Consider the following 18,691-nt stretch of genomic DNA (forward strand, 5'->3'; position numbering starts at 1 on the left):
TCAGTCCACCGAAAAAAGAAAAAAAAATTGAGAGAGAAGCTATTTTGTACCTTGGGGGATTATTTGATTCCGAACAACATTTTATCCCCATAATAATGTATATTATCTTCATTACCTCCATAAGAATAATGAAAGTTATGAATGACCTAGATAACACATGAGACAAACCCTTCCAATCCTTGTGTAAAAGATGCAAGCATGCAATAACGCTCTGTTTGTAATAGCGAGTAAATTATGTTTTGTATGGTCGGCAGTAGCAGAGACTATTGTAAGGCTTTCTCTGCCTGGGAAAACAGACCCAACCTCTCTCTTACATATATTTTGGGGAATATTTTTTTTGGGGGTATTTGTTTAAAATGTCGATTGTTTTCTTAGACATGTCACTTACAATTCCGCACCAGTTTTGAACTCAATGGGCCAATTTTTGGGTTTGGAAACAGTTTTAAACTACTTAAAAAAATTGTCTTTACCATCTTGCCAAGGTTTTTTTTTTAAAATGTTGTGGAGAGAGTGGAGAAGAATGTTGGAGGTGTTGAAGAGTGCCACCAGGTTGCTGAAAGAAACCGTAGGTGGAGATAACTCATCTACAAACAGCACGCATATCCACCATAAACATTCTAAAATTTGAAGAAATGAAAGTCTTTTTCTAAAAGCCAAAGAAGCACAGCCTCGGAAGTTGGAAATAGAAAATTCTGAGAAACCCACTAGAATAGAAAGCTAGAAGCAATGAAGAAGATTATCATTTCAGATGAATACAATCAATTGAGTGAATATGAAAGCCTCCTTATTTACTGTACAATGGATAGGGTTAGGAGAAGGGAAATGATGAGGGGAGTGGGGGGCCAAATATATCTAATAGGATACTAACTTCTGCTTCTATGTGGTGCAACAGTCCAAGAATTGTCAGGTAAACATCGTTTCAGGCAGTATCGGATTTTACAATCACATCATACGATGAGTTACCTTGGAAGGTAAACATAACAGACTGTTTATCATCGGACAAAATTTGACAGAGTAGCAAAGGTCCCTCCCTTTCAAGCAGGATCACCTACTATGCCCCTTAAATCATAGAAAATCGGCATACAGATCGGAACAGCGTCAAGGAGGAGCAAATAACAATTTCAAAATGTTAAAACTGATTAAATATTTTTTTGTATGACTTTTCTTTAAATGTTCTTTTTATGAATAGTAATTCAGAACAGATGACTACCAAACATGAAGATAATGTCAGAGGTCTTAGTAAAGACACAATAGCTGTTATCGAGGAATAAAATATGTCAGCTATTTATTGAAATGTTTGCTCATAGTTGTATTCTTCTTAAAAAAATATGTACCAAATAATCATTGTAAGAGCATGTTTGTCAAACACTTCATCACCCCCCTCCTCTCAATGCACCCTCCCAGCCTCCCCCCCCCATGCCCCACAATCCAGAATGTCACAGAAATGATCTAACTTGTGACTATGCATATTCATTAGGTCATTAACATGAATAATGATCATCAGACATAATCTCTGCTTTGCTTAAGTGAAAGGAACATAAATTGTCAAAAAACTACTTTATACACTAAAGCTGTACTTTGTAAAGTAAGAGCTGTCGAGCAAGGCTGGGGCAGCAAGGGTGGGGGTAGGAAGGGTGAGGCGAGCTTGGGTTGCCTTCACTGATACAGTGTTTTAATTTAGTCAGTTGCCATTTTGTCCCACAACAAAGAATGCCCACATAATAAAAAGAATGGATCACAAACTTAACTGTTTTACTCACATCATTCTATGCTGACAATGTAACCATGGTTACCTCCATCCCTACGTCCGACTTGTATTGTAAATACAATTACTCCATTGTATCAATGTTGTTAATTTTTATTGTTTTTCCTTAAATTATGTTACAATTGAGTGTTGGGAGATGACTGGTGGGAAAAAAAGCCTGTTCTCCGATCCAAAGAACGAAGTTAACAATTGGTCGTTTGTCTTTATTAGATGACTTAATTCACACAGTATTTGCAAGAAAAATCGACTGGTTTTAGTTAAGACACCTTCTATAAAAAAAACATTTTTTTATTTGTCATCCTCTTTGAAGACTACGACGAAGAAGAAAAAAAGGAAAGAAAAAGAAGAAATTCATCAGGCGATCAATTATTTTTTTTCACCTCGACAAGTTTGTTTGGAAAACACAACAAATCTTGTCTTTTAAACATTTACACCAAAAAAAACCACCTTTTTCGTTTTGAACCATCATCGACTACGGAGACACCCACAAAATAGGCGGAAAGATGAGAATGGGTCTCTGTACAGAACATGCAGCTGCTGAAACTTCCGCAGACGAAATAAGGAACGGCATTCAAGTTGGTTGCATTCTTTTCATCGTTTTGAAAATAATTTTTGGGTTGCTCTTGTGATGCTCGATCGCCGGACATCGTCATCTCTCATAGAGGGATGAAAGGACTCTACGTCCAGGTCTCCCGACTCGATCCGTTGTTCCGTTCTACGGCGGATTAGACCGAGGGTCTTGTCGAAACAAGGAGGAAGAGCGAAGGTTACTCGGTGCGGTGGAAGAATAATTAAAACATATTTCATCCACGTCGGGTGAGGGAAACACAAAATTTGGCTCCCAAATTCACTGGAAGAACTTCCTCCTCGCAGATTCACCTCCCCCTTCTCTGCAGGTCGGTAAACAAGATTTCAGAAATCGCCAAAAACAGACGTTATCTGCCGATGTAAATATATAATACAGCAGATGTATGATGACTATTATTATTATTATCATCATCGTCGTCGTCACGTTTATGCATTTGATCAGCCTCAGGACGAATGCATGTCCATCAATGTCTGATGTCCTATGGAGGGAGAATCTGAATGATTTGTTAGTCCGGTGGGTGAACTTTGGCTGGACGGAAGCGACGCTCCTAGAGAATGGGGTGGTCCGTGATGCTGCATCATCATGGCGGGGTGATAGAGTCCTTGTGAGTGTATGGAGGGATGCAGCTGGGGCATCTGGGAGTGAGTGTAAGAGTGGTGAGGTCCGGCTACTCCGTGGGGAGGCAGTCCCATGCTCGCAACGGCTGCAGGGTTCATCATGTCTCCGCCCAGCATACCTTGCGTTCCTATTGGTGGAAAAGAAGAGAGGGGGAATTTTAGAGGGGATGCAATATGTCTACTTTTGTCATCAGGTACGTCTTACGGAAACTGTTAGTGATACCGTAAAAATCATCTGATCAAGGTACTCGCGGTAAACTGCAGTTAGTCAGTGAACAAATTTCTTTTCTTTTTGGAACACATTGAGAGTGGGGGGGGTGTGGGGGGGCGGTGGTGGAAGAGGAGATTATAACCGCTAAGTCAGAATCTTATAGCATCGCTGGACATAAATAATTCTTTAACAAGTATACAATTGATGACCATAGCTTGCATAGTTATGTGGAACACAGCCAAGAGAGAGGAGTGGGGGAGGGGTGGGAGAGGGATGGGAGAGCATTAACCATTTTTGAGCAAGGGAAAATCACATAGCACTAACTACTATTTCACCCTCCCCCCCCCCACCCTCTCATACCATCTGGTCTTCACATCTCAAGGGGGTCTAATCTCCTTCTTTGATGTGATTGTGTGTGTTTGTAACTCTTTGAAAGAATATGACATCTCTAATCAAGAGAAGAATTAGGTATAGTGATTCTTCACTGTTTAAAGGAGAACACAGAAGATTTATAATTAACACCAAAAATATCAGATGTATGTTGAGCGTTGAGGAATTCATCAATCTCCCTCGTGTGAGAAATTACAAAAATTATGAAACTAAAGGAATTTGAAGCATCTCAGATTTAATTATACAAGAATTTCAGTGGACACAGATGCAGAATTAATCAATTTGCCATATGGAGGTTCTCAAGTAAAAGTTTATGGGAAGAGAAGTGGCATGTTGAAAAGGATCAAAAGGGGTGAGGGTGGGGAGGGGAAGAGGTAGGGTAGGCGATCAAGGGGGAGGAGAAAGCTTAACTTTCCATCCTTCACAAGATATAGTTAGGAGGAGAAGTAGACAAGCGGTCTGGTCAAAGGAAGTTCCATTGGTTGAACCTCCTCTCTATTGGTTAGTAATAGCTTTTATTATTAGTTGTGCCTTCAAAAGGCATTTTATAGTATTTTCCCAATTTTGTTTTTAGCATGATCCGAAATTCTTAGAAGTTTTCCAAAACCATTTTCTTGGATGTTAACTCCACAAAACTACAACTCGTCAAATTGAGGAGCTTTCAATAACCTAAATGATCACAACAGATATTTGATATAATTTTGGTAGGCAATTGTTTTCGACAAACGCACCGAGTATTAGTCAATCTAAGACTGCAGTTGATAACAAAAAGACAACCTCCTAAAACCTCATTCAACAAAATGAAGGTATTTAATGTTAGCAACATCATTTTTTATTCTTAATTTTTTCATAAATTGGGGAACTTCGATCCAATTCTAACCATTTCGTCGCCCAGACACCTTTCATAGTGGTATCAACCACATTTTTCGGTCATGATACTGCAGCTTTTAGGTAAGACAATGCACCACCAAAAAAAGAAAGAAAAAAAGGGGTGTCCTCTAACACATTTGTTGTTCACCGCTGCTGCTAAAGGCCAAGTCAAACTAATCAAATCCATCTGTTTCGTCCTCTCTGATAACAGTTTATCACTTCTAACAGTGAGCAAACAAACTGAACCCGACCATTCCAAAGAGAGAGCGGGCAGCGGTTTCTAGTATGCCCTTGTTATTTTATCATTTCTCACTCTGCCCCTGTACTGTTATACTTTCTACTTGTTATTATAGTATTTCCATCTCCTGGCTAACTGGCCTGTTTACCTTGATGAGTAACATGGGGAGGAGGGAAAAAAAAAATCATGCAACCAGTTTTCTACCCAGGGATTACAAAAACAGAATAACATTATAGTTCATTAACACAGCATGGTTCTAAAACTGGAAGCCTTGGTAAGTAAGTAGGAAGGCCAAAAGTAGGCTACTTGGATTTTTATTTTTTGTGTGTGCGTATGTTTCTCTCTCAATTACCTAGACTGGTACAGTTTTAAGTGCCAATGTGTTACTTTTGGTTTCCCGTATTTTCAAGGTTGTCAAAACTCTACACTTTGATTCCTTTTTCTTGTCATTTTGACTGTACTCAATTCCTAGCAAGTATGAAAACTTCATTACGCATGTAAATCCTCAAAAATGTCAAGATTGTACTAGGAGATTAGCATATCTGAAAATCTCTGTAAGAGCCACCTACTTTTTCTCCTAAAATATAGAAAGCAGAATGTTTTTTTTTTCTTTCTTTGGGTTGCCTCTTTAGAGATTTCTTCCCCTCATAATGATGGAAAAAGGGAGGGTAAAAATAAATACAAGAGGAAAAGATAGAGGACTGGATAAAAACTTTAAGAGACAGGCTGTAAAATTTTGATGCTCACTTAACATTTAAAACCTCCAGTTATAAACAGACCAGATTGAGATAAGCAACTCTACTGGCATTTAATAGTTGTCTTGGAAGCATGCTTCATAGAGATATACACTGAAAACCACAAGCAATTGTAACATGTTGCACAATCCACTCCTTTTCTCTCTGTTGAAATCTGAACACTGATATGACAAGATCCCATATACCATGGCGGAAGATTTGTCACAGTAACTGCTCAATTTTTACACATTTTGTTTGTTTTTGGGGGCTGGAAAGTGACAAAAATGGTGAAACTTCACAGGTATAATGATTTGATCCTAAAGATAAGAGTGGGGGATTGGAATGCTGGGGATGGGGGAAGGGGGGGTTGGGGAAGTAGATTTCACATGGACTAAATTTAATTATCCATAATAAGGAATAAAAGCCCCAAACCAGCTTTCACTCCTCTGCTGCTAACTATCTCCAACAACTTTAAGCAACTTTCATTTTATAGGAGAAACAAACCCTCACCCTTATTAAAGCTTACATGACATTTGTGAAGAACAAATTCAGCCTCCGAACAGCTAACAAATAACTTTGGTTCATTTTGGAGGTACCCAAGTGTAAAACTTGTGTCTGAGGGCTGTCACTTTGTAATCTATGATCTAGGTCTGATTTTTTTTCTCTTTGTGTGTTTCTGTTCATAATTTCAAGGATGAATGTTGCGTTATGTAAAGAGAGTCAATATTTTAGAAAGTTCACCATTTTCATAATCCACCTTCATTACATACATTGACCATGGTAGGGTTGTGTAGGGTGGGGTGGAGACCATAGTAGGGTTGTGTAAGGTGGGGGTGGAGACCATTGTAGGGTTGTTGTGTAGGGTGGGATGGAGACCATTGTAGGGTTGTGTAGGGTGCGATGGAGACCATTGTAGGGTTGTGTAGGGTGGGTTGGAGACCACTGTAGGATTGTGTAGGGTGGGATGAAGACATTGTAGGGTCGTGTAGGGTGGGGTGGAGACCATTGTATGGTTGTGTAGGGTGGAGACCCTCGTAGGTTGTGTAGGGTGGGATGGAGACAATGGTAGGGTTGTGTAGGGTGGGGTGGAGAGGGCAAAATGTTCATGACACTTTTATCTCTTTATAGATTCAGCATTTCAATTTCAAATTCCTTTATTCCAGTATAAAATATATAAAATTTATAAATAATGCAAAAACCGCATCTCCATTACAAAAAATAAACATTGCAATAAATAAAAAAGAACATAAAAATAATTGAAGCACAAGTGACAATGATGTCAGGTTAGGCTTGATCAAGTCTTCATTCTTGTTTGTGACGAAACATCAAATCTGTGATCCCAAATGGAATAAGATTTTTCTTTGCTGTTTGATGAGGTCATTCATGACAGTTATCTCTATCACATAGACCAGGGGTGGGCAACCTATGGCCCGCGGGCCTCATGCCGTGAGTTGTCTCCAGATAAAGAAAAAAATTAATCTATTTTACATCATCACAAAAAACGAGCTAGCTGCTTATCATTTATCGGCACTAATGAGGCTGTCAGGTAGGCCTATTATCCCCATTAATTATCAACTGTAATGTATTGACACTATGTTTTTTTGGAATACAGATTAAGTACACACACCTATTGCTTGAAAGTCCTCGGAATCAAAAGTTAAGTGCGGCCCAGTCAATTTTTCACCCCTTATATCTGGCCCATTCATTGTAAAAGGTTGTCCACCCCTGACATAGACCAATGATGACGGTTGGGTTTGTCTCCCCTGGCTGTGTAGGGTGGGGTGGGTTGGTGGGGAGGGGGAGGGGGAGGGGGAGGGGAGATGTTCATAACACTAATATCTGTCATATCGACCAATGATGATGGTTGGTTTTGTGTCTTCGTCAACCATGCAAAGAATATATTTATAAACAATATTCTAAAGCAAATTACAACATGGCACCCTTTGCTTAACTAATATAGATTACAGTGTCTTTTCTCAGGAAGATGTCCCCCCTTTCCCCCTTCCCATTAGGAACTTAAGGTTGTTGTCTGATAATGAGGATATCTTTGTGTACTGTCTCACCAAGGCCTATATTAGAGAAGCAAATCAAAGACCATCTTTAGCTGATAAAATATAGCTCCTTTGTTATGCACACATCTCACCAATATGTATCTAGGCTTACTGTTATAGGCTTAGTAAGTTACTATTGTTTAATGCTGTGTAAGCCTACTGAGGGAGGCTTGATGTGGTAAGCTTAGTATTATGGACTGTGTGGACTTACTGTGGTAGGCTAAGTGTTTATCTACTGCTGAAATTTAGCTGTGGTAAGCTTACTACTGTGTATAATCAAGCAGGGTTAAAATGTAAAGCATGTACAGAAATACAGTGCCCGTAACAGAAAGGTTAGCAAAACTGTACATATTAGCCTTAGGTATCTAGTATGCCGTGTAATTTTGCATTTTTTGTTTGTATATATATATTTATAAACATTATCTATCATGTCACTGGCAGCTGCTGCGTCGTATTAATTATGGTTAACAGCCAATTAAAGAAAAATATGTGGGCAATTCTTTATCATATGTCATGACTGTACAAGGAGACTACACCATGTATGTATAATAGCTAACAGCTCTTTATCAGAGGTAGAGATTTGGGTATTTTCTGGTTTTCCAGACTGAACCAGGAAACTGTCACAATGAAGCAGTATCATTTTATCAGCCAATCAGAGGCAAACAGTATCTCAGATAAAATATTTACTAGTTTCTTGGGTATTCCAAATAGACATTCATAGCATCGTATGGTTGGAAACACATACTATATCTTCACTAAGATTACATATGTCATATGTATTACATAATGCCATGCAGTCAAGTGGAAAGTTGTAATTTCTCTACATGTTATATGCTCTACAGATAATTCACTAGCAAACATCACTTAAAGTCTCAATACGTGTTGCCCATGAATTTCGGAAAACAAACTTCCAAAGTAGATTCAATGTTTCTTACTTTAAATTCACTCTGACCAGGTGGGTTTAATGAAGAAAAGCTGTCGCAATCGAAAGAAAGAAATTTATTTTCTGTTGCCCTTATGGCGACTCGGCGACCGCCCATCTCAGCATGTTCATTACACATATGTAAACAAAAAAGTCTACACATGCGGCCCGATCAAGATTTTAACACAGTCCTATACTCGTATCGTCCACTTTTTGCAATTCCACTGATATTGATTGAAGTTTGTAGAATCTACGGACTCAATAAATCTGGTGAATTTTATTCAGCTCAACAATTTTAACGACAGATAACTCAATAAAAAAAATGAATATTGATATGAAAATTGCATAGAACCGTGTCATTTGCACTGAACCTTTAGTGCAGTAAGCTGGAAGGTCGAAGCTAAAATTTGGCAAACATGTACTGAGATTTTAAGTTTATAAGCATTAGTTTACTACACTGTCAGACTACTGCACTGGTTCATGTGCATATATGATATGTTTACATTTTGATGATAACAATTAAAGCAGCATTTTGCGTCCTCGACTATGATATTTCTCAACCTCACTGACTCCACTATGCCATAACGACATACATAACTAGCTTATCTATTTATATTTTACTTCAAATGGTGGCATAAAAGTCGAAAAAATTGCAACTTTCAACTTTGTTGTTCTCCAAGATATTTTCCGTTGGGAACCCAATAAACCTCGCCCATAATATGAATATTTAAACACTACGAACGTCATTGACAGATACGTAATATAACACCACGCTTGATTTGTGTACAGTCAATATGGCAGTTGTACCAGGGAGTTGCATAACAACTCCCAACGCAAAGTCTTGAATCTATTTTTAGCAACGGCTCATAACTAAACCTGCATCTCTGATTGGTTGAATTCAAACTAGTGGGTTTGGGAACTGAATGCGATTTAATTTTGTATGTGGAATACTCGCCAATTAACGTTTTTGGCAGGGAAAAACTTGGCTAATATCTTAATTTGCTGTTTTGTGATTTGATGTATGTAAAAAACTCGATGGACATGTCAAAAAAGTAGAAAACGGCGACCAAACGCAAAATGCTCATGAATAAACATACTATTCACTGATTGGTGGAATTCAAACTAGTGGATTTGGAGATATGAAAACTTTGTCGAGGACACTTTTACTCATTATCGATATAAATCGTTAATTACTCGCTAATTAACGCTCTTGGCAGGGTGAAACTTGGGTGGTATCTTAGTTTGCTGTTTTATGATTGATACATGTAAAAAAATCGATGCACATGTTAAAAAGGTGGAAAAAAGCGACCCAACGCAAAATGCTGCTTTAAACTGTTACATTAAAATGATTATGGTTAAATACAGAGACCCATACCCACTCCTCTCCTCTTTCCTCCATCCCTCCCTCCCTCAAACCTCCCCACCCTCCCTCCCTCAAATCTCCCCGGCCCCTTCTCCCTATTGCATGATAACAATTAAACTGTCACATTAAAATGATTATGGGTAAATACAGAGACCCATACCCACTCCTCTCCTCTTTCCTCCATCCCTCCCTCCCTCCCTCAAACCTCCCCACCCTCCCTCCCTCCCTCAAATCTCCCCGGCCCCTTCTCCCTATTGCAAGACACTGTGAAAACGCAAACATCTGTCAGGTCAGGACATATTTTACACATTTAAAAAACCGAACACAGCACTACAAAAGCTTCACAATAATGTATACTTATCATGCTTGACAAAACATTAAGGAAAAAAAGACCTTATGCAGGGGACTGTGGGAGGGGAGGAGAAGGGGAGTTAGTAGTTTAAAAGATAAATTTTAGGCAGAAATTAAGTGTTTCTCTCATGTTGTTTCAATCATTTTGCCATCAAAACTACTAACGTTGCTCAAAATTTAGCAAATAACTTTATCTTCTCATAGAATTTTTTTTGGGTACTCTATGAAATTCCCAATCTATATAACATGCAGTATGAAATTAGCCTTCAGTGAATAGTCCAGATATATTTCCTGTTTATCGCCCAAAAAAACCCAGAAAACAAAATATATATATATGAACAAAAATTCAAAAAATAAAGCCAAAACAACACCACCACCAAAGCATATATTCATATGAATTTTTACAGGTTAAGAGAAAATGACATTTGAAAATAACCTCAATGCCCCCCCCCCCCCCCTCCCATGCTTGTGTCATCCCAGATTCACTCTTAAATCCATAGATTTGACCTTGGTGGGCCACACTTTCCATAGACTCTGCATAAAATGTCTATTAAGAAGATTTCTTCGCCTTTCCCAAAATTTCCTCAATACACAGATTTTGAATCTGGTACTGTTTTCGATGCGCACTTTTATGCCGAAAGTTGGCTTATTCACAGATTAGCTGTAAATAAGTTGAAGCATTAAACAGGTGACTGAGCGCCTCTCAAACACAGTATCATGTAGTTAATTATCAGTCCCTTGACTTCACAAACGCTTTGTTGTAATTACTCAGTCCATATATTTAGTGACGCTACATTTTATGTAGTTCAAAATAGCCCGGAATATAGTTTACACTGTAATGGCTGGCTTTGAATGGGGTTTTGGAATTTTGGAAACAGGACCCAGGAAATAAGATCCCTTGAAATAAGTTGGGCATTCTGAATAAAGTGAATCTGTGATGTCAAAACAATGTGTACATACTGTTGACAATATTTTTTTTTTTTGGGGGGGGGGGGGTGGTGGGCTTTAGTTTAGTTACAAATGTCATTTTCTATAAATATGTTCTCTGCAATCGTGAAGTGCTGTCTTGTATTTGTCCTGAAATCTATTGCTAAATATAAAACTTTAATAAAAAAATTTGTGGCTATTCTTTTAACTTTTAAGGTATTGCTAGTTTATATTATATCTTTTAGTTAGAGGAATAAATGAGCTTTAAAATTTTGGTCAATTTCTCTCGTTTTTACAAAACTGGGGTTTTCAAAAGGGAGGAATAAGATATAAAATAAGGAATGCCCCCACCCCTACCACCCTTTCCCTTAATATTGATCCACATAATTGAATTCACCTGCAGTGTAACCCCCCCACCCCCTTTCTCTTCTATGAGTTAATAGTAAAATCTATGAGTTATCCATTTTGTTTAAATTTCATTGCTTTTAAAATCTTCAATAAGTTTGTATAAATTCCAATGGTCCCTTTAACATTTACTTTGACACCCAAAAAAAATTAATCATAAAATAAATTAAAGAAAGAGAGTAGGAAATAACAATGCCCCCTCCCCCCCCCCAAAAAAAACAAAAAAAAAAACAACCAAAAGTGATTAAAAAGAAGGATGCAATTATATTACTACCCATTCAACAATGATCTCATCCACAAAGATGTAGCTACTAATTGAGCTTTCACAGGTGTGACATCATCATGCCATCATGCCATATTTCTGTCATTTTGCACATCAAAACTGTTAAATATTCTTTCTTTTTTATTTATTTTTAATAATTTTTTGTTTTGGTCACCAGAAAAAAAGAGTGATTCAAATACAAAAGGATGTTTATATTTAAGCAAGTTGACTTTCTCATGTGTGATGTCAGACCAGAAAAGTTTCAGAATGGTAGCTACTTTTAGGGTTTATTTCTGGTTCATAATTCTCACCAGAAAGAGTTGGTTATTGTGAGACAGGCTTGTTAGAGGAAAGCAGGAAGATATTAAAGCAAAACAACAGACATAGGTATTTGAAATAAAAAGAAGGACGGGAATAAGACCAGGCAAAGGAGGTAGGCAAACATTTGGGAAAATGGGAAGGGGGGGTGGGATGGGGTGGTGGGACACCTGATCACAAACAGTACCTCAATCAGTAAATAAATAAATTATTGGATTTGGCAGTAAATTTTTTACCAAATCTAGAAGGTAGGCCAAGTAAAACTCACATTTTCTTCTACTCGTTCCAATTTGGCGGGAACAAAAAAGAGTAACTTATTGAAATATTTGAGGACTCTTTTCTTTGCATAAATTCTTTGACCATGAATTGGAAATTGAAAAAAGTTCCTCCCAGTGTAGTTTTTAAGATGGAAATATTTTCTCTTGTTTCAAAAATGTTTACCCTTCAGCCCCCCCCCCTTTTTTTTGGGTGTGAGTGAGTGGCATAGGAATTTTTGTTCCTTGTAACTTTTTGGCTTCTCAAATCTCTTACTATATCCTAAACTCTTTGGTTGCCACCAACAGAAATCTCATCGCTATGTGTTTTCCTTCTACTTTGTTTTCAGTTTGGAAAAGATCATTGGTAAAGGGGCGAAGAAAAAAAATACCATGGTGAAAATCATAGAACAACACAGAAATAAAACTGAAAATGAGTAGGAAAATAAAATAATAGTACCAAAAAAAAATAAAATAAAATGAAATGAAACAAAATAAGAGATGAATGAAAAGCCAAATGGGTAAGGCAAATGACCTGCAAATGTTTGGGAATTTTTTGCCTTCAATAGAGATGAGGGTCGCATTCATTACCAGCCGCAGGGTGAAGGTGTGGGATGTGGGACGGGCCTTGCTGTGGGTCCATCAGGTAGCCCCCCATCTGACCATCGGGGCCGTATGGTGACGCTCCTGCCATACCAGGTACTGTGTCAGTCAGTGTAAGCAATGTTAGAGAAAAATAAAAAGATTGGGATAGGGAAATATGAGGGTGAATGTTAGTCAAATAGCAGAGTTAATTTTTTGAATTTTTTTTTATCTTCTTTTAAAAAAAAAAAAAAAATTTGTTTAGTAAAAAAAAAATTTAATAAATGAAAAAAGGAAGAAGAATTAATAACGACAGCAAACGAGAGAAATCTTTGTTAGTTATTAGTTTTCATGTGCTATGAGTTGATTAATATGGGAAGTTTTATGGTTACTGATTTAAAATGGACCGAGCATGTTAAATTGTCATTGCATGGCCATGAGTTACAGAGCATGATGAAAACATAGCAGAATCATGGATGATCATTTTGGTGGGATTGGGGAGTAAAGCAACCTGCCATTCATGAACAATGAAACAATTTTGGCTTCTCCCACCCCCCTCCCCCCCCCGGCCACCCCTTCAAAAAAAGAAAAAGAAACCAGAAGCCATAGGGCTCCATGATTCCTTGCTATTAAAAGTTTTATGAGAACATTTTAATGTAACTCTGCACGCAAGATTTAGAAAGTTTCACCTATACAAAAATATCTGACCACTAGCATACCAGTATTCATTCAGGTTTGACACATAATGTTCCACCAAGGAGTTGGGGAGGGTTATGGCAGGGCAAGGGTATATTGCGTAGCTTCTAGCATATCCAAGGGCTGCAATATGGTCATCAAGTCACTGGTCTTAATTTACAACATAGAAATGCAGACCTCTTTCTCTTTTTTTTTGGGGGGGGGGGAATGGGTGTAGAGTAGGGTATATTTGAAAATGTCTTCTAGCATATTTGAGGGCTGCAATAAAGTCATTAAGTCACTTGACTTCATTAACACCATGAAAATATGGCCCAGTTTCCCACTTGGCAGTATATGCTGTGATAACATTCTCTGTATACATGACCGACATCATTTGCACATAGTTCCATGGCACAGCAACAGTCCATTGTGTATAATGGTTACAGAGACTAGTTTTTTTTATTGGGGGGGGGGAGGGGGAAGGGAGGTGCTTGAATAAGAATGAACGATTACATGGCTGAGATTTCAATCTCTCAGTTTTGGTACTAAGGGCACATTTCCCCCATAATTTGCTATGTATGTCATTCCTATTACCAATTTATGCTAAACCATTTCAAATTATTTTATGACATATCTGTCTATTAATTAATTCATGGGCATATACTTTGATCTGCAATTAACAATATTCCTAGCAACCATTTCCAATGTTATTTATAACCAAAAAGCCACGGATCATAAATATTTTAAAGAATGACTGTAGGACCTATAGCCGAGATTCTTAAGAGGCTTTTTATCCCGCCCCCAGATGATTACAGAAATTGGTGAATTTAATATTTGTCAATTTGTTTATGCGACACAGTCCTCCAGGATGAAACTTTAAAGAACAAACTGTTCCTCTTATTAGGTAGCTAAATGAAAATCATTGAGCCAGCTTTCACATCAATTCTGTCTTAATTTGATGTCGAACGCTGACGTTACAAACAAGGTATGAATATCTTGCTGGGTTATAGTTAGTCACCTACAAGCCTGTTAACTTTAAAGGAGCATTTGTTTTCCTTCAACTCTGTCATCAATAACAGCTTTAAATGTCTTTTTTTTAAGCCTTACCCGAGAAATTCTCTTTTATTAGCCATACTGAAAAGAATTGATATATTACACAAATAGGTGGAAAGTGAAAAAATGTCAAACCGGGCCCATAACCAGGAGGGGGTACAGGGTGGCCATGATCCAACCCTCCCATCCCCGCCCCCATGAAGACCTTCCTCAGCTGTGCCACCATCATTTGTAAATACCAAACAAAACTTTACAAGTAATACGATCTGACAAATGTGGTGCACCACCCACTGCATGCACCACTGTATGATCAGCCAGCCAACACACCTGATTTTATGGTGGCTGATGAATTGCAAAAGAATTTACTAAGCTCTTTGAAAGACTTGGGAGGAGCCTCATGACAGAGAAAAAATATCAAAATTTCATAATTAGCAACAGCACTTTCCAAATGTTAATCCTCTAGTAACCTTTATTTTTTGAGCTTTGAGAAACCAAGTTGTACTGTAAATCTTTAATAGATTCTTCATTTAAACTACATAAATACACACACATATATATATATATATATATATATATTTATCTCTCGCTCTCTCTCTCTCTATATATACATGTTGTTTTGATGAAATATATAATCTTCAAATAAATATTCATCACTCCAGAAACAGTAAACTGATAATGAGTCTAATATATAACAAATATTTCAAGGATTTTTATACCAGGGGGACAGAAAAAGAAAAAAAATTGCTCTAAATATCAACATTTTTCATCGGTGCCATTCTTCCCGATGTTCTAGAGCTTTTATGTAGCGTTTTTAGTCTTCTATATTGTAACATTTTCCCATATGGCCAGTGGCTACTCAAGAAATCAAAAGAAAAAATAATAAATAATAAAAAAATATATAATAGTAATAAAGATAAAGAAAAAAGGAAAAATAAAAAATGTATTAAGAAAAGAAGCGACTTAAAGGAAAAAAATTAAGACCAAAAAACGAGAGCTTGGAAAATGGAGGCCGTAAGCATTTTTGGCAAATAACTCCCATTTGTAATGTAAGGTGTTTCATTATCAAAATCAAGCGAAAAGTTAGCAAAATAGCTAAAGTACATGCATCATTAAGGTGCTGTTCACCCTTTGACTGAAACAGGAAAATGAAGGAGAAGAAAAAATTCCCAAAGTACGTCATTTTTCGCCCCACGGTGCTATTTTACTTCTGAAGTATTCACAATTTAAAAATAAACGTCAATTACAGACTTCATCCCTGGCGGCGAGTTTTTTACTAAGAGGCGATATATAGAGCCTGCCCAAGGAAGCAAATGCAGTGTATCGAATCATCTTGGAAAAAGCATATTCCTTTTTCTCCCTATCTTCTCTTTCTAAAATAATAATTTAAATGAAGATAACTTCCTCCACCGAAAAACAAAAAAAATAAATAAATAAATATAAAGATGAGAGAAATAGTTTTTTCTATATTTTCCTTAAATGTCATAAATAAAGCCCATTTATATTTTTCATATGAGAGAGAGAGATCTTGCGCCCGCCCGTAGGCTAACATCGTTCCTTTCCACTGACTGAAAGGCACTGGAGTGCCGAGGAAGTTATTAGTCCTTAATGGATAATGCAAGGGTCACTCACAGTTCCAAATGAGCAAACTTTGGTGTTTAATTGTATCAATTTTGGGAATTTATTTCCTAGATATGACTTTCAAGTATCTCACAGCTCTGTCAAAACTCATCTTCGGAATAGGATTTTTGTAAAATGACAAATGCATCGTCGTCGTCGTTGACTACGAAGGTATAATACGTATAATAATATCGGCTCTCACTTTCTCTACGTTGTGGTCGGTGTATGTCGACTGGTTTGAATTGTGACACATCTTCAAACGTATCGATAATTTACAGATATGAAAAGTGTTTGGTTGTAAAGAAAAGATGGAAAAAATAGAAATAAAAGATTAAAATAACTGTCGCTATGCAATGGCCATTCATGTCTTGTTTGTTGTTGTTGTTTAGGAATCATCCAAAAAATGATGCATGCAGCAATAAGTGTACCAAAAAAAATCTCACATAAAAAATAAATATAATTGTAAACATTTTTTTAGTGTGACAAATGTTGCTGGTAGTAGTGTCCAATTAAGTTATATGTGAAATTTTACACTGAAACATTTTTGTTGTTGTTCTTAGCAACATTATTTTTTTTTAAGCTGTATGACCTGTTTTAAAATGAACTAGTGCAGTCACCACCATGGATTTTGCTTTTATAAAACCTGATAAATAAACCTCCAAACTGAACTCCTTTCCTTTGTAAAGACCTTTCACAGCTTATCTCTCCTTATAAATCTCTCTGATTGGCTAATTATGACAGGTATCTGCTTCATAATCCCGTAAGTAGATTGTCTCATCTATGATTCACAAATTTTTGTTTCTCATAACATTTATATAAAATATTCTGCTTCGTTGCCCATCAAGCATTGTGTTGTAATATCTGATACTAGATGAAGGATCCCTTCTGTGTTAATTACTGATTCACAAGGTTCTCATCTACTGACTTTTCCCCCACCTCTCACGCCCACTCTTTCCTCCCCCATACCCACATTTTCCTCTCATACCCACTCATTCCTCCCACTCTATCTTTCTAATTATGACAATAATGAATCCTGTCATTACCAAAACCATAACAGATAACTATCATGTACTAATGACTTTGAAGCTATCAATTACACAGCTTAACTACCCCCACTTACCCCCTTCCCTCACCTCCCTATTCCCACCCCCCTATTGTGAATACAATGTGTTCTGTCAATACCACAGTCACAACAAGAAACCTCTCAGGTATTATGACTCTAAGCAATCAATTACTTGTCATGTCCACCCACAAATTCCTTCCCTCACCCGTCCCCTACTAGTAAAACAATGAACCAGTGTTTAAAAGAGCACATCTACCAAGGCCTTAAAGCTATGCCGACCCACCCACCACCCCCCCCCCCTCCTGTGCCCTCTCATTGAATGCTGATCCCTACTAGAGACACAATGAAACCTCTCAGTTAGCTATGACTCTACGTATATTTATTACACAACCTCCCCACCCACTTATCCCCTTCCCTAATCCCCACCCTCCCACATCCCCTTAATAAATAATAAAAGCCCATCACTATCACAGGCAGCTAGCTAGCTAGCTACCTGTATTGATAACTTGAAGCTATCAGTTTACAACATAGCCTTGCCTTTGTAGAACTTAGCTTGATTCTTCCATTCCCTTCCATCTAACTGAAGGATTTATGTCAAACTGGAGCACCAGAAGATGACAAATTTACAACTATCTAACAGCAGGGAAAGAGGTTTCAAATATCTCTGGAGGTTACGGGCAAAAAAAAAAGACTGGTAGTAAGTAATGAAACAGGGAGGAAAGATTACAGAGCAGTACAAAGGTCACATGATCCCTAGTGACCAATCAACCAATAGACACCCACACTCAATGCCTGTGACAATCTCAAAAGAAACATTTGTTCTCATAAATGCTTTTGTCCTTATCTTGTTCCACATATTCAAACTAGGTTGTCTTAGCATTTTTGCATTTCTTTTTGACCACTCTAATCATCAAATGGCAGATTGAATTCAATTTGCATTACTGTAGCATTTTTTTAAAATAGCTGAATGTTATTTTTTTGGTCTTGCCATTAACCTATACACAACTGTAAATTTTAAGCAGAAACTGTAAAAATATCAACTGAAATCAATATTTTTGGATTATTTATAGTGTTGGCATGAATATTACTCTCTGATATTGGACCTTTATTTAATAGGGAAAGCAATCCATGGTGCAACATTTCTGTTTTTTCCAAGCTATCATCTTTAACTGAGAGGAGGAAGGAGGGGGAGGGAGGAGAATGGGGAGAGAGGAGTAGAGGGGGCAGGGAAGGGATGTACTAGAATGACAAATAGCAATCATATTTGGAAAAGTACTTGGTATATTTTGTAAACTTTCTGCAAGCACTTGACCAATGGAAACAGTTATTTTAAGAAACCATCATGAAAATATACACTGAGATTCTGGTTTTCTGTATGTCTCTCAGAAGAACCAACAACCCAGGCAGGTAGATGTTCACTCTAATTAGTGAAGA

At 37.4% G+C, this 18,691-nt stretch overlaps 1 protein-coding gene across 5 annotated transcripts in view; it reads right to left on the reverse strand.

Annotated features, from left to right (window-relative positions):
• Positions 1 to 1,407: 1,407 nt before the first annotated feature.
• Positions 1,408 to 18,691, reverse strand: part of LOC139971868 (homeobox protein Meis1-like) — a 190,361-nt gene continuing 173,077 nt past the window's right edge. For 3 of the 5 annotated variants that reach the window (XM_071978654.1, XM_071978655.1, XM_071978653.1), the window contains 2 exons: positions 12,859 to 12,969; positions 1,408 to 3,099 (listed from right to left, as the gene is read on the reverse strand). In XM_071978654.1, the coding sequence (XP_071834755.1) occupies positions 2,798 to 3,099; positions 12,859 to 12,969 (413 nt within the window). In that variant the 3' untranslated portion in view covers positions 1,408 to 2,797. Of the gene's footprint in view, positions 3,100 to 12,802; positions 12,970 to 18,691 lie in introns of all 5 variants that reach the window. The other 2 variants (XM_071978657.1, XM_071978656.1) reach the window with 2 other exon arrangements.

The sequence above is a fragment of the Apostichopus japonicus genome, chromosome 8 (assembly GCF_037975245.1).
Source record: "Apostichopus japonicus isolate 1M-3 chromosome 8, ASM3797524v1, whole genome shotgun sequence".
Taxonomy (NCBI): domain Eukaryota; kingdom Metazoa; phylum Echinodermata; class Holothuroidea; order Aspidochirotida; family Stichopodidae; genus Apostichopus; species Apostichopus japonicus.